This window comes from Phacochoerus africanus, chromosome 3 (genome assembly GCF_016906955.1).
Source record: "Phacochoerus africanus isolate WHEZ1 chromosome 3, ROS_Pafr_v1, whole genome shotgun sequence".
Lineage (NCBI taxonomy): Eukaryota > Metazoa > Chordata > Mammalia > Artiodactyla > Suidae > Phacochoerus > Phacochoerus africanus.
In genome coordinates, this window is record NC_062546.1 from 27,569,605 (window position 1) to 27,596,208 (window position 26,604).

A 26,604-nucleotide genomic window follows, 5' to 3' on the forward strand; every position below is an offset into this window, starting at 1 on the left:
ACAAAGGGTGTCTCTTGAGGAACGTTCTCCATGCTCCAGATTGAGGTTCCCCTCCCCCAAATCTGCCAACCCTTCATGCCTCTGCCAGCCTGGACCCCTCCAATGTCTCAGGATTCTTCCTCCTTCCAGCTCCAGCACTGTCAGCCCCCCACCCCAACTCCCCACCCCACCCCAACTCCCTCCACTAATTCCCCTCTGGCCCAGGCTCCAAGACCTTGGACCCCACAGGAAGTGTACCAGCCTTGCCCACCAAATGCTCCCACCTCACCCCACATCTTCCATGGCCTCTTCCATCCTTTTCAGAGGCAGCCCACCCCTACACCCCCTAAGGAGCATAGGGCCTAGGTCATGAACCCCCTTCTTTGGTGGTCCACCAAGTGGGCAACTCCAGGCAGGGGAGAGGGCATGAGGCCCCCGGCACCAGCCATGATACGGAGGCCTCCATGAAAGCAGGGCAGCTCACAAGGAGCATAGCACCAGTTGGTTCCCTGGGCCCTGGTTCAGAGGAGTTTAGGAAATGGGCCACAGGGCTGAAAACAGAGCCAAGGGCTGGGGCCTCTACAAGGCTGCTGCCTCCCACGAAAGAAGCCAAAGGTGGGGCCACTCTACCCTTGGACCAACAGATCCACTCCCCCTCAGCCTATTGGCCCTGAAATCCTGGGCTCAACACTGTGGTCGATGTGGGGTCAGCCAAAGCTCATCCCTTCTGGGGGGGATACTGTGGCCTACACCGTGGTCTCATACTCCAGCAGCTCCTGGGCGGTGCCTATGCTCCGGTACTGCAACCGGGGCGTCGTGGGCGAGGAGTACTCCAGCGCCAGAATGGTCTTCCGGAGCCGGCGGTCAATAAAATGAGCATCCCAGGCGGGGTACTTCTTACGAGGCAGGTCAATCCGAATGACAGGCCCCTCTGTCCGCGAGGTGCGGGCCACGGGTGTGGGAGGCAAGCCTGGCCGAACCTGGAAGACAGGTGGCGTGGGGGTCCCCGCACGCTCGCCTCCCACTGAGACCCCATCCCGCTCAGCGCCTGTAGTCCTGGGCAGGGACCTGGGGGGACTGGTGACAGCGTCGGCTGGTGGGCCGCAGGGTCCTGGGGACTCAGGGCAGATGCAGCCAGGCGTCTGCGGACCCAGCATGGGCCCATTGGGGTGCAGGAGGCAGTAGTAGACGCACATGAAGAATATGCCCAGGGCGAAGCTGGAGGCCACCACGCAGACCAGAATGAGCGAGTGGAAGTCGGTGGAGAAGTTGCGGCTGGAGTACCAGAAGCCGGTGAGCGCAGCGTTCTCCAGCAGGACGATGCAGTAGTAGAGGGTCATGCGGCGGCGGCTGCGGCCCTCCTTGACGTTGAACCAACAGAAGATGTAGATGATGCCCACCACCATGTTGTAGATGATCTCCTCCCACTTGGACATGCAGAAGTCCGTCTCCCCCTGGATGACCCAGAAGGTCATGACACACCAGTGGGCCACAATGAAGATGCCAAAGTAGAGCTTGTAGACGCTGGCGAAGAGAGCGAAGGCCAGACTGCGGGCCGCGATGGCGAACAGGTGCCACAGCACCTGGGCCACGGCGCCCTTGTAGGACAGGGGCCGCTTGTCATCCCGGGAGTCTCGCAGCACCTTCTGGTAGGAGGCCAGCGTCCAGGCCAGGGACACGAGCGAGGCGGAAGTGGAGAGGGCTGCAGAGATAGGGTGGGGGCGGGGTGGGCTGGGTTAGGGGTGGGTCTGGGTTGGGGTCTGGGGAGGGGGGGGGTTCCGGGTCAGGAGCTGGGTTCTGCGGAGGTGTGAGGGAAGGGTCTACGCATCAAGAGGGGGGTGGGGAGGGTCTGAGTGGGTGGTCTTCACAGGCACTGGGGCGGGGGTGAGAGTGGATAGGGTTGGGCGCTTCATGCTGGGAGCATGAAGGGAGGGGGAAAGTGGGTGATTTTGGTCTCCGTTTGAGGGTCAGGTCCAGTCTCTAGTATGGGGCTGTTAGGGTTCAGGGGTCTCGGTGGGAGGGTGGGAAAATAAGGTCCAGGACTCTGGGAGTGAAAAAGGAGGCGAAGAGGGGGGTCACGATGAGGGCGGAGAGGAGCCAGAGGGGACTGTTAGAGGCTATAGGCCACCAGCATGAGGCCAGGGTGTGGAGAGGGCTATCCAAGCTGAGCACAGCTAAGGGCGTGGGAAGAAAATTCCTGGTGGGAAGTTTCAACAGGGGCCCATCGCTTGCCCAGGGGACCTGAGAGACGCTAATAGTCTTCTGAAACACCGAGGGTGTGTCGGGCGGAGTCTGGGTGGGAGGAGTGTGGGTGCTCCAGGGAGACTGGGCAGGGGCTTTTTCTTCTGACATTGAGGGGTTGGCCCGGATGGTTGGAGTTAGAGGAAGGGGCAAGGTGGGTGGGTGGGGCGAGCGAATGGGGATCAGGACAAAGCCTGGGAGGAGTTCCTAGGGGGCTGAAGAGCAGCAAGGGGTCTTCTGGAAACTAGGGGTGACTGAGGAGGTCCGTGAGGCAGAGGGGTCTCCAGGAGATGAAGGCTGGGATGGGGACAGTCTGAGGAAAGAAGCCGGCAGGGAACTTCCCTGTGGGTCCAAAGTGTGGCGATGGGGTCAAGGGTCTCTTTATACTTGGCGGAAGTGGGGTCTGGTCTGCTCTGGCGGTGGGGAAGGGAGGAGGGCAGGAGGGGGTGGTGCGCAAGGGAGCCTGAGAGGAGGCAAGGCTGGGGGCACAAGTGTTGCCTAACACTGAGGGTAAGTGGGCCACTGGAGGGGAGATGGGGGTCTCCAGAGGCCTGGAGGATGGTGAGAGTGGAAGGGCTGGCGCCTCCAAAACCTGGACAGTGACTGGGCCGCGAGTGGGGGTGGTGGGAAGAGGGGGGAGGTGGACAGGGCCTCCCCACGTAAGCTTAAGCCCTGGGAATAGACAAGTGGGGCCCTGCAAACCCTGCAATGGGAGAGCCCTGGGGGGCGGGGCTCCGGGCAGCAGGGGCGGGGCGGAGGGGCGTGGCTCACCGGGCAGCAGGTCGGGCACGCCGCCGCGGTGCACCATGAGGCTGAGCTGTAGCACCAGCTGTGGCGCGCTGCGCAGGAAGGTCTCCAGCAGGCGCAGCATGCTCACGTCGGCGCTCTCGAACAGCATCCGCCAGTAGAAGTGGCGCCGCAGCCGCTCCCCGCGCCAGCGGCTCTGCAGCCCCAGGTACATGGCACGCAGGTACCTGCGGAAGGACGCGATGCTTAGATGCTCGCGCTCTTCCCCCTCGCCACCTCCCAACCAGCCCCTCCTGACCGCAAAGCGCCTGGGTGCAGGTAGCCCTGGGAAAATCACTTAACGCGCTCAGCCTGTTTCCTCCGCTGTAAAATGGATACATGGAAAGGACCATCTCATGGGGCTGTTGTCGGGCAGCTCGCAATGGGCTCATCAGCTTAAAGCACTGGCACAAAATAAGCCTTTCCTGCAACATTATTGTCATCATTATTGCATGGCAGGTCAGGGTCTGCTTTCTTTGCAAGGTTCCTAGCATCTTACCCGGAGCTTACAGGAGCCCTATTATTATCCCCATTTTATAGATGAGGAAACTGAGACTCAGAGAGCTATGTCACTTGCCTAAGGTCATGCAGCTCGGAAGCCATGGAATCAGGATTCTGACCCAGGTGGGCTGGTCTCGCGCCCAAACCCTGTTAGACAGCACTGCTTCTTACTGTAAGCCATTAAGAATTTGCCCACACAGTTTCCTTCAGGCACTGTCTCTGGTGCTAGCCTCGAGTCCTGTGGCCACCAGTAGCTTCCCAGCCTTTTTCCCCAACCCCACCTCTGAGTGCCCAGTTTTCCCCATTGGGAAGCTGCTCAGGGATCCCCAGGCATTTGAGACTTTGCTGCTTGCTTCCTCTGGTGCCGCTTCTTCCAACAAACCACAGTTCCAGCTGCTTTGCACACATCAGATTCGAGCTCACGAGGCTCACCCTCACTGCTAAGCTATTGCACCTGCTGTTCCTCCTGCCTGCAACTCCCTGCCCTGCCTTCCAACCCCAGCTCAGTCCCAAACTCGGATAGCTCTTGCTTTTCTTCTGAGGTTCAGCTTTTAAATATGACTTCTTCCAGGTTGCCTCTGCTGACCCCCCTCCATCTGGGGTAGGGGCCTCTTCCTGGCTTCCCTCCCAGCACTTGTCACAGTGGATTGTAACTGCCTGGTTATGCATCCATCTCCCCCAGACTGTGAACCCCATGAGGAGGACCAGGTTATCTTGCTAATGGCTCTACTCTCAGTTCTTACCACACAGTAGTTGCTGATCCATGTTGGCTGCATGAATGCATGTGTGCATGATTGCAGGTTTGTTTCACTGAGGGGAACTCTGGTGACCTTATAGGAGCTATGAAAGGGATCCTGAAGTCCTGAGTTCAATTCCTGACTTTGCTTCTAATCTACTCTGTGATTTCGAGCAAGACCCTCTCTGAACCCTAGTGATTCCTCCTAAAGTGGTTGTGAGGATTAAACAGATAAGATATTTTGCAATTATAAAATGCAGTGCCCATTAGGGTGACAAAAGACCTGTCCACACAGACCTCTGCCTGGTTCCATGCCCAGCAGCAGCTCTGCTTCTGACTGTTGCAGCCAGAGACCTTGGCTCCCAACCTCCAAATTCTCTGATGCACGGGACAGGCACGCCTTTTGCTGAAACCAGAGAGGATGCCTCTAGAAGTCATATCCCCCAGAACCAGGGGAGAATCCCACCAGATTCAGTGACCTTATTGCCTGAATCCAAGATCGGAGAGCCAGAGTTTCCATTGTGGCACAGTGGGTTACAAACCCAACAAGTATCCATGAGGGTGCGGGTTTGATCCCTGGCCTCGCTTAGTGGGTTAAAGATCCCATGTTGCTATGCCCTGTGGTGTAAGTCACAGGTGCAGCTCAGATCCCACATTGCTGTGGCTGTGGCGTAGACCAGCAGCTGCAGCTCCAATTTGACCCCTAGCCTGGGAACGTCCATATGCTGTGGTTTCGGCCCTAAAAGAGCAAACAAACAAACAAACAAAAAAAACTGGGGCACCAGGAATTGGGGGATCTATTCCTAGATGTGAAGTGCTGGCATTACCAGGATTTTGTCTGGGGACTAACTGTATTCAGCTATGTGTAGCCAACTCAAGGGTGGAACCACAGTGCTCTCTGGAATTTGTGCTCAGCTGATACCCAGAGTTTCCCCAAATGACCAGTATCCTAGCTTGGCCATGGTGTGGCCCTCTCTGGGCCTCAGTTTCTCTCTCTGCCAACAAGAGGGATGGGCTTGATGACTCTGGAGATCCTTTCAGAGCTAATGTTCTGGGACCCAAACTATCCCCCCAAAACATGGCCGGAAACATCTCATTTAGGGCTCTTCTTCCCATCCCTGGGTCTTCCCAGGACCAATCGGTGGTTTAGACACACCATCAGCATGACACAGTATGGGACTGACAGCCAAGATGGGGAAGAGGGCTGTTCTCTCAAAAGCCGACCCAAGACCTACAAAGGCCCCTCGGTCTAACTCTCCCATCCAGTGCTGGAACCCCTTCATCAGTTCCCAGCCCCGTGCATTCACACCTCTCACATACTTCCTGGAACAGGGAGACCCAAACTCCTGAGGCAGGGCCTTTAGCTTCCAAGCATCTCCAGGGCCAAATTGAGTTTCTTTTGGTGAGCAGAAATTTATCTCCCTGTGACTTCTATATTCTGGGCCCCTGCCTCCTTGCCATATAAGGATCTCTGCAGCTAGAATCATTCATTCGTGTATCAAAGATATCCTGACCACTTGCTATGTACCAGACCCTGGGCCCTTAAGGACCTCACAGTCCCATAGGAGAGAGACAAGATAAGAGCTGAAACAGATGCTCCAAGATGCTGTGGAACCCAGAGAAGAGATGGATAGTTTTAGCTGGGGGAGTAGGTCAGGGAAGACTTCCTGGAGGAAGAAACATCTGGTCTCCATTTTAAAGCGTGGGTGGCCATTTGACCAAAAAAGCATATGAAAAGATGCTCAACATCACTAATTATTAGAGAAATGCAAGTCAAAATTACTGTCAGGTACCACCTTACACCAGCCAGAATGGCCATCATCAAAAAGTCTATCTATAAACAATAAATGCTGCAGAAGGTGTAGAGAAAAGGGAACCCTCTTACGCTGTTGGTAGGAATGTAAATTGGTGCAACCACTATGGAAATCAGTACAGAGGTACCTCAAAAAACTAAAAATAGAACTGCCATACGATCCAGTGATCTCACTCCTGGGCATTTATCTGGAGAAAACCATAATTCAAAAAGATATATGCACCCCAATGTTCATTGCAGCACTATTTACAATAGCCAAGACATGGAAGCCACCTAAATGTCCATTAACAAAGGAATAGATAAAGAAAGTGTGGTGAATACATACAATGGAATATTACTCAGCCATAAAAAGAATGAAATAATGCCATTTGCAACAACATGGATGGACCTAGAAACTATGATACTAAGAGAAGTTAGTCACTGAAAGACAAACATCATATGATATCCACTAATGTGTGTAATCTTAAAAAAAAAAAAAGGATACAAATGAACTTATTTGCAGAACAGGAAAAGACTCGCAGCTGTTGAAAAACTAATAGTTACCAAAGGTGGGGGGAGGTGGGAGGGACGGACGGATGGGGGCCTTGGGACTGGCGTATATATGCGCCCTGAGGTATGTGGGATGATTGGCCAGTGGGGACCAGCTCTATAGCACAGGGAACTCGACCCCATATGTTATGATAATCTACGTGGGAAAAGAATCTGAAAGAGAACGGATATGTGTATTGGTATGACCGGCTCACTTTGTCGCACAGCAGAAATGATCCAACCTGGTAAATCAACTCTCCTTCATTAAAACGTGAAATAAAATAAAGCATGGTGGCCATCTGAAGGCAAAGAAGCGGAAGGGCCTTCCAGGTGGAAGACCCAGCTGAGGCGAAGGCGTAGGGGCGTGAGAGAGAACATGGCTTTTTGGGGGGATGGCCAGCGTTTTGCCGGGCCTGGAAGGGAGGATTTTCCTAGGCAAGGGCATTGGAAGACGAGAATGGTGAAGGGCATCACGTCTTGGATGGAAGAGCTCATATTTTATTCTGAATCTGAATTCTGTCCCAGAATCAGGGGTGATATGATAAGCTCGGTGGCGTAGAAAACTCGCTCTGGAGGCTGGCTTGGAGGAAGGCCAGGTGTGGCCGGGGTTTGGTCCAGGCCTGAAATGACAGGGCTGAACTAAGGCAGGAGGGCACAGAGGAGGGGCTGAGCGCAGAGCTGGAGAAGCCAGAAGTGGGGGCGATCAGGGGAGAGACCGAGACGGCCCCCAGAGCTTCTCAGGGCTCAGGATACCGACCACCTGTCCCAGCCCCCACCTCGCCCCTCCCATTCCCTTCCCCAGGCTCATGGCTCCGGCTTTGAACAGGAAGGAGAGAGCAGCTGGTCCAACGTGAAGGGGCCTGGGGAGTTGGGGGAGGGCAACACCCTGGAAGTTTCTCTCAGGCTGGAAGACCATCTGTTTCCTGGCCTGGGTCAGCATGAGGGAGGCCCCGGCCCGGCCAGCATCCATCACCACCTGACAGGCTGTCTGCCCACCTCCCCGCCCACTCCTGCCCCCTCCTGTGCCAGCTCCCAATGTCCCACGCCCCAGCTAAGTGCAGACAATGGCCTCACCCAGCCCAAGGTCGCTGCCGGCTCGAGCAAGGGAAGGGGAGGTGATAAAAGAAGACTTCTGAGACGGGGTCAGCAGGGAGCATGGAAAGACCATGGTGCATTCTGAGGATGAAAGGTGACAGGGCTTCGGTTCAGCCTCATTCTGCCCCTTTTGGCAACAGGACTCCAACTCATGGCTCTCCCTGCCAGCCGGCACTAAATGCTCACTGCCAAGGACCAGCGAGGTTTTCATGAGCCTAGGAAAATGTTTGAGGCCTGGAAAAAAAAATTGGCTCTAAAACACAGGGAAAAACTGCAGAATCAAAAATTAATAAATGTTTAATTAAATGTCTGCAAAATAGAACATGATATCAGCCAGTCAACTGCAATTTGGCTTTTATCTGGTTATGTATAATTTACATTCGATGTTTGATATGACTGCATTTTAATATGCTGGATAGATGTGGGGCCCACAGAGGTCTTAAAACAACTCTGCCCAGGACATAGAACCTAATTTCCCAGGGCCTCAGTTTTACCTTCTCTGAAAAGGGACCAGCTCTTGCCCCCCTGCTTACATCACAGCCACTGAGGGCAGGGGCAGGAGGCAAGGTGGCAATATGCTGGGCTGGTGGGTTTGCTTCCCAGCCCTGCCCGGATGCTGTGTGGCCTTGGTAATCTCTCTGCCTCTCTGAGCCTCATTTTCTCCATTGTCGTGCGCATTTCTAAACTGCAGAGGGAGGTGTATGAAGTGAGGGGCCCACATGCTGGGTGGGGGCCTCTGGCTCCTTCTGATCACCAAGCAGCCTCTCTCTCTCTCTTTCTTTTCTTTTTAGGACCTCGCCCACGGTATGGTGGTTCCCCAGCTCGGGTTTGAATCGGAACTGTAGCTGCCGGCCTACATCACAAACACAGCAACGTGGGACCTGAGCCACGTCTGCAACCTACACCTCAGCTCACAGCAACGCCGGATCCTTAACCCACTGAGCAAGGCCAGGGATGGAACCCACATCCTCACAGACAAATGTCAAGTTCTTGCTGAGCCACAACAGGAACTCCATCTCTCTCTTTTGATTGAAATATAGTTGATAGAGTAGCAGCTTCCCTTAAATCTCCTCCAGGAAGCCCACCTGATTCTACTCTACTTGAAAGGGAGTTAGAAGAAATTGATTTTCACTGTCAATGGGACTGAAACCACCCACAGAGAATGATGCGTCATCTCAGGGAAAGGAATCCAGCCTTGGGGTGGATTCTGCAGTCTGTCCATTCTCCCCGCTCTCACCACTCTGGTCCAGGCCAGAGGCATCTTCTGCCTTCTCGGTGAGCACCCTGCGCCCACTCCTGCCCCACTGTAGTCCACTCCCCATGGGGCAACCAGTGGGATATGCTCAAAACTGATCATGTCATTCCCTGTCTCAGAATCTCCAAAGGGCCTCCCATCTCCGTTGGAATAAAACCTGAGTATCTCTCCTTGGCTTGCAGGCCCTACACAGTCTGGCCGCACCTGTTTCTCTCCCCTTATCTCAAACTCTCTGTGCAAACTCAAAACATCTCTGTCTCACTTATCCCACTTTTATCCCCAATCCGGATGCCTGGGAGGTTCCCGGAACCCAGCTGAACTTGTTCCTGAATCCAGACTTCTGCACTTGCTCCCTGCTCTGCCTGGAACAGCCCTTCCGTGGATCATCTCATGGCTCCCACGTCACCTTTTCAGAGAAGTCTCCCAGGCCACCATCCCCCGTCAGCACCTCCACCCTGGCTAAATCACTCCCATCTCTCATACTGCACTGTCTTCTTCTTTCATAACATATGCTGTGAAACAATCTTATTAATTTACACATTTATTTTCTGTTTTGCCGCTGGGCTCACTGAGGGTTGGGACCTCATCTATCTTGGTCACCACTGTGTCCCCAGCATCAGTACTTGTAGTAGGCACTCAATAAATTAAAAGAATTTTTTTTCTTTTTACAGCCACATTTGCAACATTTGGAAGTTCCCAGGCGAGGGGTCAAATCAGAGCTGCAGCTGCCAGCCTACACCACAGCCACAGCAACGTGGGATCTGAGCCACATCTGCAACCTACACCACAGCTTGCAGCAATGCCAGTGCCTTAACCCACTATGGATCGAACCCGACACTATGTCAGGTTCTTAACCCACTGAGCCACAATGGGAAATCCAATAAATGTTTGTTGAATGAATGAATGTGAGTGTTTGCATGTCTCCCTCCTGACCTTGAAGGCCCTGGGGCTTCTCAGCCTGAGTTTGCGTAGAGCCAGGACATCTGTCCTTCCTCCTTCGGGAAGGCTTCCCTGATGCTCCTCAGCCTGGTTGGGCCTCCCCAACTCTGACACCCCCCAGCCTTAAACTGCCTAAAGGAAGTATGAGCCAGAACCTAACAGCTTCTACCATCCCTTTACCGGGCAGGAAACAAAGGTGCTCAGAAGTCTATTTTGGATCTAATTTGCTGACTCCTGGTCTTGGGCTTGGAGAAGAAGCCTGTCTGGGAGGAAACTGGAGTAGATAAATGTATATTGTTGAGGCTGGGGCTGGGAGCAAAACAACCGAGCCTAGAGGAGAGATATGACAGCCATGAGGGTGTGGAATCCTTCTGCTCAAGGATCCAAAAAGTTGTCTCCTCTGGACCCCACTGCCCCCGAGAGCAGGCAGCTGGGCAAGAGATGGATGGAGCTTGTTCCCTTCTCCCCAGGCCTGGTTGCCTTTGTGACCCAGGGACCTCCAGCATCCCCCAGGGGTGGGGGGCAGGCTCCTCTCTAACAGGCAGAAGGAAGGGAAAAGAATGAGGAGATCTTGCATCCCTGAGAAGCCAGGAAGCTTCAGGGCCCAGCATCTGGTTCACCCTGTTCTTTGTTGCCCCAAGTCTTGGTAGCAGCAGGGTTGCTGGCCTCGGCCTTAGCCTCCATGAGGCTAGTCAGCCTGGACCTGTCTCTTTGTGGGTCCTCAGATCCTCGGTCATTGTCTCTGGCTGTCGCCCAGCTCAGCCTGTCCTTGTGTCTGTCCCTTGAATGCAGGGCCAGCCTATTTATGTATTTGTTCCTCCCTTACTGTCAGTCAGTCAATCTATTTGTCTGTCAATCAGTGTCACCCTGGGACCCTGGGTCAGTCCTCCTGTCTGTCCTTGGACTATAGGTCACAGTGGCTCTCGCATACTCTGTCCATCTCTTAGTCAGCCTGACCTTAGGATCCCAGGTTAGCCTGTCTGTCTGCTCTTAGAGGTCAGGAATGTCAGTCTGTCCCCTTGGATACCGGGTCTGCTTTTCTGTCTTCCCGGCTATCTTTTGGGTACAGCCTGTTGGTCTGTCCGTCTTTCGGTCCCTCGGCTGCTTGGTCCATTTGCTGGTCTGTTGCTCAGCTCGTGGCTCGCGTGACTGCCAGTTTTCCGGCCGCCCTCCCTTGCCTGCTCCTCTTCTCCCGACTCCGGGGCTCTCTTTGACTGTCTGTGTCTCTCACATCCTCGGCTGCTCCATCTGTCGATCTCGGTGTTTCCGAGTATGTGTTCTCGTCCCTCTCCACTCCCCCTCACAGCTCTGGGCCAAAAACACAGCAGCTTCCAGCGGCTCCCCCACTCCCGCTCCATCCAGGAACCATCCCCACCCCCCGGCCCCCCATGGCCAGCTTTCTGGTCTCCATTGTGGACCAGGCTTGCAGGCTCTGGAAGATGACCAGACAGGGCTGAGGGGAAGGAGCCGGAACACGATACCCATTGAGCCCCTAGTACTCTGTTAGTCTGTAGGAGGATAGTGTGCAGGCATTGACAATAGCTCACATTTATTGAGCGCCAACTGTACGACAGGCTGCGCTAATAAGCCTTTGTATACATGTTATACATTCCTCACAGCAAACCTTTAAGGTGGGTGCTATTATTATCCTTATTTTGCCGATGAAGAAACTGAGACCCAGATAGGGACTTGTATAAAGTCACACAGCCAGACCTAGGGCTCAGACCCGGCTCTCCATGGGTCCCGGCACCAGCCAAAATGCTTCGGTTGCCTGAAGGGCATGCAGAGGGCTGCCCAGGAGGACCCATGTGGGATGGGGCCAGACCTAAAAGCTTGTCCTGGAATGACATGGGTCTGGGGACAACGGGGGGAGGGGTGACTGTAGTGGATGCACAGTCAGGAGACCCAGGCTCGAGGCCTTCACTGGACGTTCTGGGACAATCCAACCCTTCTGTGGGCTTTAGTCCTCCTACAAAATAGGCCCAAGTGACCTGGTTCTTGCCTCCCCCGAGGAGATTTCATCAGGCCCAACTCCCCACCCATCCAATTCTGATAACATGAAGGTCCAACGTCTGTGTCCTGAACCCAAGGTCTTCTCTCCACTCCTGGGTCATCCCTCTGGTCCAAGCCACCCGCCTCCAAGCAGTGGCAGCCTCCGTCCCCCTTGATCACCTTCCCTCCATCCTTGCCCTCTTAGGCTCTGTTCTTCACAGGGCAGCCTGCAGGGTCCTGTAAAATCCTAGATCAGGCCATGTTACGCCCACCACCCTTAGAATAAAATCCTCACCATGACCTTTGGGGCCCAGTGCAATCTAGCCTCTAGGACCTCATCTCCCTCCTCCCTCCCCCTCTCCCCTGTCTCCAGCTACACTGGTCTTGCTTCTTCCAAAACACCCCTAAGCTTTTTCCAGCCTCAGGGCCTCGGCCTGGAAAGGCTTTAGCTGGCAAATTTTCATTTCTTCCATCTCAGCTCATGTCACCTCCTCAGAGAGGCCTTCCCAGATCCCCCTTGACTCCGTCCCAAAGCACTTCTACCCAGGCCTCTGGCCCCTTTCTGTCAGGTTGCCTTATTTTCTTTTCTTAATAACACCTGTGATAATCAGAAATGACCTCGTTTACTCACCTACCTATTTATTGTCTGTCTAAAGCCCATGAGTGTGAGTGCCATGTCTGTCCCGTTCTCTGTTATGCCCTTTGTGCCTGGCTCATAATTATTGTTCAATATATGTTTGGTTCCTGAATGAGTGAATAAATGAAGAGTGTGAATGTCCTTTGTAAGCGCCTCAAGTGAAGACTGTCAAGTGCAGGGGGAAAGAACCAGCCTTGGGCATCAGATTCTGGCACCATGATTTACTGTCTGCGGAGTCTTGGGTAAGGTGCTTCTTGCCCTGAACTCCTCAGCTCCATGCCCGCCTCAGGGGGTAGCTATGAAATCAGAAAGTGGTGATATGGATAAAATGCCCAGCCCCAGTGCAGGACACTCAACCCATAAGGAGTTTATGAAATTCATAAACTCAGAGGTCCCAACAGGAAGAGGAGGTCTTGTAGTTTCCAGTTTAGTTTCTGGCAGGGCTGAGACCTCCTCCTCACTTGGCTTTCCCTGATGCTCATTGAAACTATCCAAGTTCACAGGGAAAGGTCCTCTTTGGGGTCTTTTTCCTCCCCCAGTAAATAACTGCCACTCATCAAAGACCTTTGCCAAACTCCTCACAGTAGCCCTGTGAGGTTTGGTGGGGATGATCCCCATTTACCAGGTGAGAAAACCGAGTCTTTGAAAAGAGGAGGTTCACTTCACCTTGATTCACCCAACATTTCTTTTATTTATTTATTTATTTATTTTGGGGGGCCACACCTGTGGCACATGGAGGTTCCCAGGCTAGGGGTTGAATTGGAGCTACAGCTGCCAGCCTACGTCATAGCCACAGCAATGCCAGATCCGAGCCGTGTCTGTGACCTACACCACAGTTCACGGCAACGCCAGATCCTTAACCCACTGAGCGAGGCCAGGGATCGAACCTATGTCCTCATGGATACTAGTCAGATTCATTACTGCTGAGCCACAATAGGAGCTCCTCACCCAGCATTTCTGAGTACCTCCTGCGTGCCAGGAACTGTGCTAAAATGCTGGTGGGCACCATGATGAGTGAGGCAGACCCAGCCCACCTGGCACTGTCTAGTGGGGGACCTGGACATGAATAAAATTGTCCTATGAACTTGAAATTAGAGACATTCTGTGGGTTCCAGACATGCTCCAACAGGCTTCTGTGCTCCAGCACCGAGGAAGGCAGTGTTATGGGAGAAGAGCCCAGCTGGAGAAAGGCGTGGCAATGTGGAAAGACTTTCTGAAGAGGTGGCTACTGAACCATGATCTGAAGCGGCTGCAGGAGTTAACCCAATGAAGGGGAGGGAAGGAAGCTTCTGGCAGTGGCACAACGTGGGCAAAGTTTCTGAGTTGGGGAGGAGCAGTAAGTGGTCAGAATGGCTATAGCTCTAGAAAAGGAGGGCAGAAAGCAAGGGATGAGGTGGGCCGTGGTGAAGCATTTGGTCTTTATCTGAAGGGTGGTGGGGAGCCATAGAAAGGCGAGAGCGTGTGGGATGGCGCATCTGCATTTTAGGGCGTGTATCCTGGCTCTAGGGAACAGACTGGAGAGAGGCAGGGGTGGAGGGTAGGAGACCAGTTTACCAGGTGAGAGTGAGGATGGCCAGGACAGAAGGGATGGACCCTAGAGACATTTAGCAGGCATTTGGAGATGTGACCTGCCCGAGGTCAACAGCCAGAAGCATCTGAATGGCATCTCAGATTGAGAATGGCTGACTCTCCCATTTCACCACAGGGCACAGATCAAGCTGAGCTGCGCCCTGGGGACCCAGATGCAGTCTGTGAGCTCACTGGGAAATGTTGGGCCTCGAATTATACAGCTCCTTCACCTGCAATGTGGCCAAGGCAGCCTTGGGGAGAGTGGCCCTGAGGCCCCCTCCCCATCTGTCCACCCCTTCATGCTGAGCCATCCTGCAAGGATGCAAAATGAGACCTTCCTGGAGTTGGCAGCCAAATGAGTCATAAATGTCAGTAAAGGATGTGATTTTACACGTTTGGCTCCCATTTCGTGTGGGGCTGTCTCCTTCCTCCTTAGCAGCCCCCCACAGAGTCACAGCACTTTTTTTTTTTTTTCTTTCTGCTGGGCAAAGCCAAACATTTCCCTGCCACTAATTTTAGGCTCTGGCTGAAAAGCTGAGACCCTCTCCCAACCCGCCCACTGCCACCAGCTCCCAGCCAGTATTCCTCTCTTCGCCCAATGGGGAAGCAGGCAGCTCCTCTCCAGCAAAGCATTTGGGACCGCGTTCCTGCCTCTTTATGCCCTTCACTTATGAGTGCAGCCAAATCTCCCTCCCTCTCTGGGCCTCACTTTCCCCATCTGTGAAATGGGTGCAGAGCAGAGACTAAAACCCAAGACTCCGTACTCTAGCCCAAGGCTCTTTGTCCCCCACACCCCATTCCTTTCTTTCTTTTCCTGACATCGCTGTTTGGAGTTGGGATGGCATGAGCCCATGAGAGAGAGGGAGTGAGGTCCTAGTCTCCTGGTGGCATCTGAAGGTGCTTGAAGATCAAAGCAGGAGAAAGCACCACTTCTACTTGTCTCTGGTTCGTACGATCCAGGTGGTAGAGGAGCCTAGCTGATATTCTGAGGGACTCTGAGGAATGATGGAAGGGTGCCCTGTCTACAAAAGCAGCTGTCCCTCAGCTCCAACTGATTGCTGCCATGGGAGAATGTGAGCCGAGTGTGGATGGAATTTCAATTTTTCAAGAAGAGCTGGAAATTAGGATATTTATTAAAAAAAACAAAACAAAACAAGAAACCCCTCCACAATTTGGAAATGTTGGCAACTAGTTTTAAAAACACCCTATGAATTTAAAAGAAATTATTGCTTCTTTTTTAGGTGTGATAACTGTATTACATACTTTAGTTAAATTTTTAAAAAGTCTTTGTCTGTCTATCTGTCTGTCTATCTATCTATCTATCTATCTATCTATCTATCTATCTATCTATCTATCTACTTATCTATCTACAGCTGTGCCCATGGCATATGGAAGTTTCCCAGGCAGGGATCAAATCCAAGACAGAGCTGTAACCTATACCACAGCTGTAGCCACAATGGATTCTAACCCACTATGCCAAGCTGGGGATTGAACCTGTGACTCAGCAGCAACCTGAGCCACTGCAGAGAACCCTGGATCCTTAACCCACTGCACCACAGCTAGAACTCCAAAAGTCTATCTTTTTAGAGATATACTTAAGTATTTATGGATGCAATGATTTGGCATCTGAGATTTGCCTCAAAATAACATGGAAGGGAAAGAAATGGGGTGGGGTCTGGACCTATGCTCTCCAGTACCTCTGTGTCCTACATTAGCCACATATGGTTATTTAAATTTAAATGAATGAAAATTAGATAAAATTTAAAATTCAGTTCCTCAGGTGCACTAGACATATTTCAAATGCTCAGTAGTCATGTGTGGCTAGTAGCTACTGCACTGGACAGTAAAGAGATAAAGCATTCCCATCACTGCAGAAAGTTCTATTAAATGGTGCTGGCCCAGCTAAAACAAGGTTGGCCAGGATTGATCATTCTTGGAGCAGAACCATGGTACTTGGGGGATCATCATCCTATTCTCTCGGCTTTTGTGTATTTAACTTTTCTCTGTAATTAAAAGCTTCACTGGAGTTCCCTTGTGGCACAGTGCGTCAAGGACTGGGCATTGTCACTGCAGTAGCTCAGGTTGCTGCTGTGACACAGAATTGATTCCTGGCCCAGGAACTTCTGCATGCTATGGGCATGGCCAAAAAAAATTTATTTTCGTTAAACACTGGGGAAAAACAATTGAGTGAGCCAAACAAACGCATCCTCAGCCTGGATTTGCCCATGGGCCACTGATTTGCAACCTGTGGCCTGTAAGTTAAAGCATCACAAAGCCTCCAAGTTAGAACTAGAGACTCTTAAAAGTGTGAAGGGCTTTAGAGATGATCTAGTTTATCCTTCAAACTGAAGGCAAGAGGCTCTGCTACAGCTTTCCTGCCAAAGTCAGCCACTTTTGTCTGCCTGAGCCTGGGGCACGTCCTCGGGGCAGCCTGCTCTGTTTATGGGCAACTTGATTTTTGGGGTGATCTTCCTTCTTATCAAACAGCTTCTGCTTCCCTTTCACTTTGGGTCATCACCTATCCTCATGCTGCCTCCGGAGTCCCAGGATAAGTCTCCTTCCTTGACAGGGGGTCCGCGAGTGAGGGCTAGTGGGCATTAGGACCGTTCATGCCCTTCTCGCATCCCATAGCTCTTTGCTAAGCAAGTAAGAGGGGCTGCTACTTGGGCCGGTGATAATTAGTAGTAAGTATTTTCTGAGTGTAAAGTATGTGAAAGCCCTGTGCATTGACATCCTCTCGAGACAGCTTTATAAGAATCTTAAGTGGAGGAGACTATCACGCTCCCCATTTCACAGAGGCAACTAGAGTGCCAGCTGGTAAAGAACTTGCCTAGGGTCACAAAGCCAAGAAGGCATGGAGCCATGGGCGTACCAGTGGCCCGAGCACTCAGCTGCTCTTCTCTCTCGTCTAAGTCCTGGGAAAACGCATCCAGGAGTCTTAAGCCCACAATTGGACTTTCCTGGTAACCGAACCCTAGGCAATGAAGTGTCTTGGTCAAGGTTCTTATTTCGAAGATTCTGTTCAGTTCACATGAACATTTATTGAGCGCTGACTGCCTACAAGGAACTTGACTTCCTCCGTCTCCTAAGTCAGGCACACCTGCATCCTCCTGGGAATTCAGCTCAGGGTTGTTCCCACTATATCTTGAACAAATACATGTGCGTTTGTGTATCAACTGTTTGGAGTGCTGTGCATGTGAGCCTAAGCAGACCTCAGCGCTGTGTCCGCAGCAGTGAAGGGCTCCGATAGGGCCTTAGAATCCCTGCCCCACATCAGCCACAGATGCCAAGCCTGCTTCGACAGACTTTATGTTCTAAGATCCTCACCAAACCTGGCTGGGTACAAGGCTGTCAACAGCAACAGAGGGTCTGCTCTGGGCCAGTCACTGTGGGGGACAGAGAGAAGAATGAACAAGACCTCAATTCCCTAGGGCTTGTAATCTGGTAGGAAAACCAGCCAGATGGGCAGATGATCACAAGAGTATGATCAGGACTTGGGGCTGAGGAAGAATGAGTAATTGTGCCTTGGGGGGTGGGGGTGGGGGGAGTTGATGCCTGAGAGGAGGAACCCAGAATGTTAACAGTGGGTACATTATATGAAAATAAAATTTAAAAAATACTTTGCTGACTTCTCCTCCTCTTCCCAAAGCAATGCATGATTGATCGTTTTGTAAGAATACACTTAACTAGCAGAAGGCAGTAGTGCTTGGTGGTTACACAAGTGGGCTTGGGTGCCCTGATTGCAAGGCTTCGAATACTGGCTTTGCTACTTATGTGCTGGGAGGCTGTCACCTCTTTGCGCCTCAATTTCCACATCTGTAACATGGGCCAATAATGCAAGCTAACATTAATCGAGGACTTATATATAATGTGTTGAGTACTGTGCAAATGTTCTGTGTATTAATTCAGTATGCCTTCGCAATGGCCACTTGTATGGCGATGCTGTTATCCCATTTCACAGATGAGGAAACTGAGGCTCAGAATGGTTAAAGGACTTGCCCAAGGTCACATAGCTTATAAGTGGCAGAGCCAAAGTTTGGGTTCCATAGTCCTCATTCTTCACTACCACACTCCCTACCTTACAGGATTAGAGTAAAGAGGCATGATGGACTATGTCTCTATCAATAGTACCTATAATTTGCTGACCTTTTAGAAACAGGTATACTTGTTTATAAAGTGTTTAGAGGTAACATGTACACATGCATTTCTTGGTTAATTAGAAACCAGAGTCAAATCTTCATGGGATACAAGAAAGATCTAATTAGTCAGGGAAAATCTCCCTTCACCCCACTTCTCCACCTCCAGAGATAATGAGCAGAGGGGAGTGAGGGCTGTACCTGTGGCATATGGAAGTTCCCAGACTGGGGGTCAGATCAGAGGAGCAGCGGCTGGCCTATACCACAGCCATAGCAACGCCAGATTCAAGTCTGTGACTTGCACCACAGGTCACAGCAATACCGGATCCTTAACCCACTGAGTGGGGCCAGGGATCAAATTCGCGTCCTCATGAATACTAGTTGGGTTCGTTACCACTGAGCCAACACAGGAACTCCTGTAGCTCCTTTTTAAACAGACAAAACAACCAAGTGATTTCCACTTTAGAGTAGAAATGACAAAAACTTGTCTGATTGAGAGAATGGGAAGTGGGGTCTGAGGGGCAGAAGGTGGCACATACTGGATTTGTTCAGAGAAAGCTTCTCATAAGAGATGGCATTTGAGCTCGGCCTTGGAGGATGTGCAGAATTTTGCCGGGAGGAGATTGGGGGTGGGTGTTGTTGGAGGAAAGACTGTAGGCAGCTGCTCGGAGGCATGAAGGAAAGGAGCTTGCAGTTTATTTGGGGGGTGGGGGTGGCAGGCAGAGCTGTGAGGAGACAAAAGGGCAGAAGGTAAGGGCTAAAGCATTAAGACCCCCACGGGGGGCGGGGTGTGGGCAGAGGAGAGCCAGGCCTGGCCATCTCTCTCTGGCTGCAGAGTGGCAGGGTCTGCTCTGAGCTTTAGAACTAAGTTCGGGCTGCAGGTGGAGGCAGGATGGGGTGGAGCTGGTGGGGGGACAATTGGAGGTTGATAGGATTTCCCAGGGGAGGAATTGTGAGGCCCTAACAAAGGCAGAGCGGTGAATGGAGAGGCCAGAGTAGATCCCAACCCATCTTTCTTCCTTCCCTTAGGGACCTTCGACACAGCTGCCGGGGGTTCAAAGCCATTTCCTGGCAGTGCTCCCTCCTCCCCTCGGGGCTTCTCCTGTGTGGTCTTTATAGATCAAACAGGGGACGCTGGGCCCAACTGCCGCCGCTGTGTCTGTTAGGAGCTGGTCTAATGGCCTGTTGCTGCCAGCTGGGAAGGGAGAAGAGGGCGGTGAGGTGGAGAGCGCGTCCTGGAGAGGGGTGTCCTGGGAGGTGGGTGGTGAAGCTGGACTGGAACAACCCTGCAAGGTCAGAGCAGGGAGGGACGTGGTGGATAGTCACCCAGTTCAGGGATCGTAAACATGTTTCAGCTGTGGGATTGTCAAAACCAGATCTTAGACCCGTAACCAACATTTCAAAAAAAGAAACTCAAGATACGCAGGTTGAAATGATGGTTGGAGATGAAACGTAGTTTGAAAGCCACAATGGAACCCAACTCCTGACCTGTTTTATAAGTAATAATACAAATAGTAATGGCTACTGAGAATTGAGACTTCCCGTGTTCCAGGCACTATGATAAACTCTCTCCATTCTTTAGTTTACTCCTCTCTCAAGCTACATGGGATAGGTGCTATTATTAGGAATGTCCAATTTGCAGATGAGAACCTTAAAGCACAGATGAGTTATGCCATCTGCCCCAAATGACAGAAAATGGCTGACACAAGATAAAAAATTCAGGGAATGAATTCTTTTTTAAAAAATTTTTTTGGCTGCACCTGCAAAAATATTTGGAAGTTCCAAGGCCAGAGATCAAGGCTGTGCCACAGCAGCAATAGCCCCTGCAGTGACAATGCCAGATCCTTAGCCCACGGCACCCCAAGAGATCTCCCAAGGGTATGAGTTTTTCACCATTAACTGTCTGGCCCCAGTGGGGAAACTGACCAAAGGAGAAAAGCTATCCTGCCTGCTCTGCCTGAAACAGAGCCCTACCCCTCTGCTACTACCTTGGTCCAGCACCATCTTCTCTCACCTGGATCATTGAGCAGCCTCTTCGTGGCTCTCCAGGGTTTCTCTGACCTTCCTCCTGTCTATTTTCCATCCAGGAGACAGAGTGCACTTAACAGAAATTAAGACCCTGTTCCTCTTCTGCTCAAATCCTCTTGGGCTTCCCACTGCACACAGGGTCAAAGCGCAAACCCTCCCTGTGGCCTGTGAGGCCCTGAGTCCTCTGACCTCAGGCAGCCTGTCTACCATCATCTCCTCCACTTCTCCCTGCTATTCTAGGCTTTTGCCACAAGGGCCCTCTTGCTTTGCTCTGTCCCTGCGCCTGAAACACCCTTCCCAACACATCCACACAGCTCGCTCTCACCCAGTGCAGCCCTCTGCCCACATGCCCTCCTCAACTGCCTGATCTCAAAGCGTCACACCCTCCCCTGTTTCACTTCATTTTAGTACTTACCACTCTCAGACCCATTATATTTTACATTGGGCATTGTATGTATATTTTATATTAGGTAATACATATTATGTTTTATTGTTCATTTATTGGTTTCCTCCACTAGACTCTTGAGCTCCATGAGGTCAGGGACTTTGTCTTATTCACCACCCCATTCCCAGCACTTAGCACAGTGCCCGGTATGCAGCAGGTGCTCCATATATTTGTGGAATGACTATAGATTAAGTGCATAGCTACCCTGTCCCTAGGAGTTCAGGGCCCTTTGAGGCCTTCTTGCCCTCCTACTCCCATTCAGGCCACCTGCTCAGTGGACCAACCTCTTTCCAGAGGGAACAAAGCCCAGGCTGATGGCACTGATCACTGTCAGTGGTGCTGAATACTTAACAATGGGACCAGCCCTTTGCTAAACCCTTGATGTATTGTCTTGTGAAACCTCAAAACAACCCAAGAGGTGATGCTGTTATGGTCTGTAGCTTACAAGGGTTGAGACTCAGGCACAGAGAGATTATGTGGCTTGTCAGGATCACATATAGAAAACAGCAGGGCCAGAATTTGAATTGAGGACATTTGAATCTAGAGTTCATGCTATTAACCACGCAAAGAACAGAGCTCTGCAGAGAGGAGACCTGGGAGTCTGATGCTCACACCAGAAAGGTCACTCATTCATTTCAGAACTTCTCTTGAGTACGGGGCTTATGAGGAGGCAGAGAGGGTAGAGCTGGGGCCTAGACATAGAGGAGGTATTAGAGAGAGGACTTTCAAAGCCCCGTTTGCCTCCCTCCTTCTCCTGCCCACCCCCATCTTGGGGTCCCCAGATCCTGACAGCCTTGGAGGAAACCCATGCCAGATCATCTCCGACTAATTGGCTTAACAAGCCATGCTTATCTAGGCAAAGCTGGGGCCCAGTGAATTTAAGATTAGGGAAAGCAGGATTCATGGCTTACTGCTCTGCTGCCCACGGGGTCAGAGGAGACAGGGTTAGGACTTTAATTGGCTTAACAGCCCTTGGTGGCTTAATGGCTTGGGCCGGGGGTGAGGGGGAGGGTTGCTAAGCAGAAAGGGATGAAAACACAGGTTGGTGTCCAGCCCATGGCCAGCTTTGTATGGAACACACCAAACGATCTGTGTGTTCTTTTGGGGATCCATCTGTCTCTATATGGGACCACTGTTCTGGGATCCTCTAAGGCATCCATTGCCATGGTGCTGGGGATAAGGATGGGCTTGAGAATTGGACAAGGGTGGGCTGACACCTCACCTCTCCCCTCCTTCTTCAATGGGTGACTTTGGACAAGTTACTTGACTCCTCCAAGCCTTACTTTCTTGTCTGATAAATGGGTGTAACTACTACCAGAGGGAAGGTTTCAGGGTAAAAGAAGATCACGTGCCTGCAGCACCTCACATGGGGCCTGCTGGGACATGGACATTGTCTGTGAATTCCTTCCTCTCCTTTCTTGCCTGAAAGCCCCATTTTTTTTTTTTTTTTGTTCTTTTTGCTATTTCTTTGAGCCGCTCCCGTGGCATATCGAGGTTCCCAGGCTAGGGGTCGAATTGGAGCTGTAGCCCCCGGCCTACACCAGAGCCACAGCAACGTGGGATCCGAGCCTTGTCTGCAACCTACACCACAGCTCATGGCAACGCCGGATCGTTAACCCACTGAGCAAGGGCAGGGACCGAACCTGCAACCTCATGGTTCCTAGTCGGATTCATTAACCACTGCGCCACGAAGGGAACTCCACAGCCCCATTTTGAATTTAAAACAATAACAGCTATCTCACAGGGTTGTTTAGGAACAAAATAAGAAACGACCTTAATCAATTGTGAGGAGCTGGACAGAGATTACAAAGAGGATGGGTCCACATATGTGTAGTCTTTGGTTGACACTATTTTTTGAAAAACTTTAATTAGAAGTTGATTGCTGGCAGAATTTACAAAAAGCATCCCAATTTCCCACTTGAGAAATCAAGACCTGATAATACCTGGTCCCCAATTTCTCGTGGTACCATCAGCTGGAGATGGGTAATAGCTTCCTCTTCTCTAGGACACTGCCGGCCCCATACAGTCCTCTTCTCTGGACACTGCTGGCCCCATATGGTCCTCTTGTCTGCCACCCATGTGCTGACACAGGTCTGGGTTACCTGGCAGCTCAAAGTATTCAGGCTTTTGATTCCTCCTCAAAGCATGAGAGGTTGAAAGATATCTTTATGACTCAAACTAATTTATTCAGAATTGGGGGCGTGGGATCAGGAGGTGAATGGCCAGTCTCCTAGCTCCGATCCTATAGGGCTTGGACACATATCTCCTTCCTCATTATCGCAGTTCCACTCTCCAGAACACCTGCACCAAGTCCTGCTGTACAGCGAATCTGTTCTTTGTGGGAACCTTTCACATGGTAAGCAAACATGTTGTGCCAACATTGCTTAGCTTCTAGGAATACAAACCCTGGTGGCTTCTTGTCTGGATTTTCCTCCATTTAGCTAGATCTCAGTCATTTTAGAATCCAAATCTTTTGGGATAGGGGCCTAGGAGCTTTAATTCTGATAACTAGACCCAGAGTCAAAATTCCAGGAAAGGGAAGGCTTTAAGCTTGATGAATATTTTCATTTCACATACAGGGTAACTGAGGCCCAGAGATGGGATGAGCCTCTCCCAAGGTCACCTAGCAAGCTAGTTACAAACCCAGATGAAGTCTCCTGATCCCACCCCACCCCCAATCCAGCACTTTCCCCACAATATACACTGTCTCCTCATCCTTATCCACATAGTTCAACTCCCTCCCCCTCCTTTCCTGGTCTTATCTCAGTCCAGCAGAAGCCCTGGCTTTCTATCATTCTGGAATCTTGGGATCTCAGACTCATAATTCTTTGAGCTTAGGGGACACTTTAGTGGCAGAATTGCAGGGTAGATAAATTGAACTTGGGCTTTGAAGGCAGAGTCTTGAGTCCTAGAACATTTACTCCCTAGTCCTGTGACCTTGGGCAAGGATGTCCCCTTTCTGAGCCTCCATTCCTTCATCTGTTAGGTTGTAATGATAATACAAACATATCATAGGGTTATTGGGAGGAATATAGGATATAAAACAGGTAAAAAGGCAACTAATAGGCTAGTACAAAGTGGGTGCCTAATAAAACAATCATTATAGAACTGTAAATTAGGGCTCTTGTGCCCCCAATGCCTAAGTGAAAGAGTCCAGATGTGATCAAAGAGAACGGAACTGGACAAACTGAAGCACATATATCCTGTCTAAATTGTTTCAGTCCTGATATTGCTAAATGCCTTTTTTCCCCCCGAGAGAAACTAGGACTCTGGATTTTTAAAATACTATACAAGCCATACAAAACACTTCTGTAGGCCTAGTTCAACCCAAGAGCCATTAATTTATCATCCCTGCAAAATCATCTCATCCCAACCCCCTCACTTTACAAATGGAGTGGAAATCACTAGCCCTTTTAACTAAGAAACCATGGAGTTCAGTGGGCCCTCAGCCATCTGCACCACTCCCCTGAGACTCCCACCCCTATCCCATGGTCATTTTTCCTCTGTTTGAGGGAAATTCAGTTTATGTTCAAGAAACAAGTATTCATTTGTTTCAAGGGGAGAAGGGGATTTTGAGATAGCCAGTGAGTCAAGGGGCAGCTGGCCCACTTTAGGTTGAAGGGAAAAGGGGATGAAGTTTGGCTACCAAGAATAGGAAGTTACCATTTCAGAACCTAAAAATATCTTTCACCATCTGTCCACTTGGGCACAGAATGATAAATGCAGATTAGTTCCTGGATGTAGACATGAATATTTTTATGTGTCAAGCTAATAATAATAACACCGCCTTGTGTGGATAGAACTCCACCCACATTTTCCCCCAGGGCAAGCTAAATGGAATATACACACCATCCAGGCAAGGCATAGATGGGGAAACCAAGGCAGAGAGAGATTTGGCAACACAGTAAGGGTGACACAGCAAGTGAGCAGCTGGGACAAACCCTGGGAGTCCTATTTCCAACCCTCAGCCCAGAACTGAATCTTCTGAGTTAAGCAGAATGTGTTAACAAGTAGCAGAGTAAATATAACAACAGCAAGAATTACCCTTTACTCTATAGTGACTTTGACTTTTTCCATGCTTTCCCCACATCCGTGATAATCATGATAATTGATTGCATTCCTAAAATATGTTGCAGTCTGCAGGGCCTTTACAAACACCTTCTCGCATCTGACCATCCCAATATATAAGAAAATGTGATGATAGATCAATGAGATGAGAGTAGTAGGGAATCTCCCTCATTTCACAGGCAAGGAAACTGAAGCTTGGGGGCAGGAGGGGTTTGCCTAAGATCACATAGTAGGTGAGTTCATTTTATCAGTGCACAGTTGGGCCTAAGCTATTCAAAAGGAACCCTAGGTTCAGAATTCCCCCTCTTTCCAATTGTCTCAGCTCAGCTCAGCAAGCACCCTCAGTCCTGGGAGAGGGAGAAACTTAAGCAGTGGGCTGCTTGTACAAAGATTCAGTATGGTCTTACTGTCCTGAGATGAAAAGACAGCTAGTGGCCATCTAATCTCAGATGCACGATCCCAAATCCCCACGGCCCTGTTTCTTTGGGATGAGGGGAGACACTGGGGAAGTCCTAGGGAACAGAAGGAGATACACACGTTTTCAGCTGGGTCCAGCACATCCTTTCCCAAAAAGTCCAAAAAGTTGGGCAGGATATTCATCTAGCTTTCTCAAACTCTATGCTTCTCCTGGGAGGTTAGGGTTGGACTGCAATCCAGACTGAAAATCTTCGAGAGCAGGGAAGGACTTCTGATATCTTTCCTAAGCCCAGACTCAGCACTCAGCTAAAGAGGAGTGCGATAGGGCTGGGGGGAATCCTGGTGCCCTGTTCCAAGCTTCACATTCATCTCCCTAGGCCCCCCTCATTCACACATCCATGAGGATCTCTTTCTTTTTTTTCTTGCTCCATTCCCTCTTCCTTCAATGGCCAGATCAAAGAGGTTGATACTGAGGTTGGTCAGAGTTAGAGGGAAGAGGTCAGGGAGGGGCTAGAAGAACAGAAATCAGAGCTGCATTAGGGTGGGGTGGGGCAGAGGTCAGGACACGAGGGGCCTGGAGAGGTCAGAGCAGGGCTGGGGCGACAGGAAGCTTCTCACCACCCCAGCTCCACAGACTCAGTTCTCTCCACCTGAGCTTCTCCTACCTCCAGACCTGGCCGAGCTGCAGGAGGTGAACGAGGGTCTGCAGCAGCCAGACGCAGAGGCGGCAGCAGCGGCGGCGGTAGGTACTGGCCGAAGAGGGCGCGGGTCGGGGGCCCAGCTCCTGGCTGCCGCCTTTGGTCCTGAAGGCGATGGCACTGTCCTTGGTGCTGATGATGGGCCCGCCGGCGCCGCTGTCCTTGGTGCTGACGGCGGGTCCCGGGGCCCCTGCGGACTCGGTGTAGTCGTAGACGAACCAGCGGAAACTGAGCAGTTGCACGACAAGCGAGGGCAGGAGCACGAATAGTAACGTGAGGCCGAAGTAGGTGGGCTGACCCTGCAGGTAGTAGGAGGCCGCCAGCCACAGGTCCGTGGCGCCGTCGGAGAAGAACACGAGCAGCGCGCACAGCACCCAGCAGCAGTCCCGCAGCTCGTAGCGCGGCCCCGGGCCTCCCGCCTCGGTCACCCCGGGACCCCCGGTTGCCGCCGCCGCCGCCTCCCCGCGCCCGCCCGCACTGCCCCGGGCTCCTCCGGCCGCCCCCTCCGGCCCCGGGCCGGCCGCGGCCGCCGCTCCATCCGACTTCGCGGCCATGTTGGCGGAGCAGGAGGCGGGGAGCGACTTCCGGGCGGCGGAGGGGGTGGGGTGCGGAGTTGGGAGGACCCTGTGCGGGCGGCTCCCGCCTCCTCCTCTTCTTCCTTCTCTTCTTCCTCCTCCCCACTACTTCAATTATTCATTCCCCTCGGCGCCGCCCCCTCCCTTCCCCCACCCCGCCTGGGCT

General features: G+C 51.6%; 1 protein-coding gene across 1 annotated transcript; it reads right to left on the minus strand.

Moving 5' to 3' along the window:
- Window positions 1-433: 433 nt before the first annotated feature.
- Window positions 434-26,604, minus strand: XKR7 (XK related 7). Its single transcript, XM_047770332.1, has 3 exons — window positions 25,831-26,604; window positions 2,992-3,194; window positions 434-1,681 (listed from the first exon to the last, which is right to left on the minus strand). The coding sequence occupies exons 1-3, from the start codon at window positions 26,415-26,417 to the stop codon at window positions 726-728; spliced, it is 1,746 nt and encodes a 581-aa protein (XP_047626288.1). The 5' UTR covers window positions 26,418-26,604; the 3' UTR covers window positions 434-725.

What these genes read in the sequence shown, in the direction of transcription:
- XKR7 (XM_047770332.1), bottom strand. Translation starts at nt 26,417, where the DNA reads ATGGCCGCGAAGTCGGATGGAGCGGCGGCCGCGGCCGGCCCGGGGCCG. An exon ending in CAGCTCGGCCAGGTCTGGAG is followed by an intron (nt 3,195 to 25,830) that starts GTAGGAGAAGCT and finishes GTCCTTCCGCAG; the next exon opens with GTACCTGCGTGCCATGTACC. An exon ending in CGTGCCCGACCTGCTGCCCG is followed by an intron (nt 1,682 to 2,991) that starts GTGAGCCACGCC and finishes CTATCTCTGCAG; the next exon opens with CCCTCTCCACTTCCGCCTCG.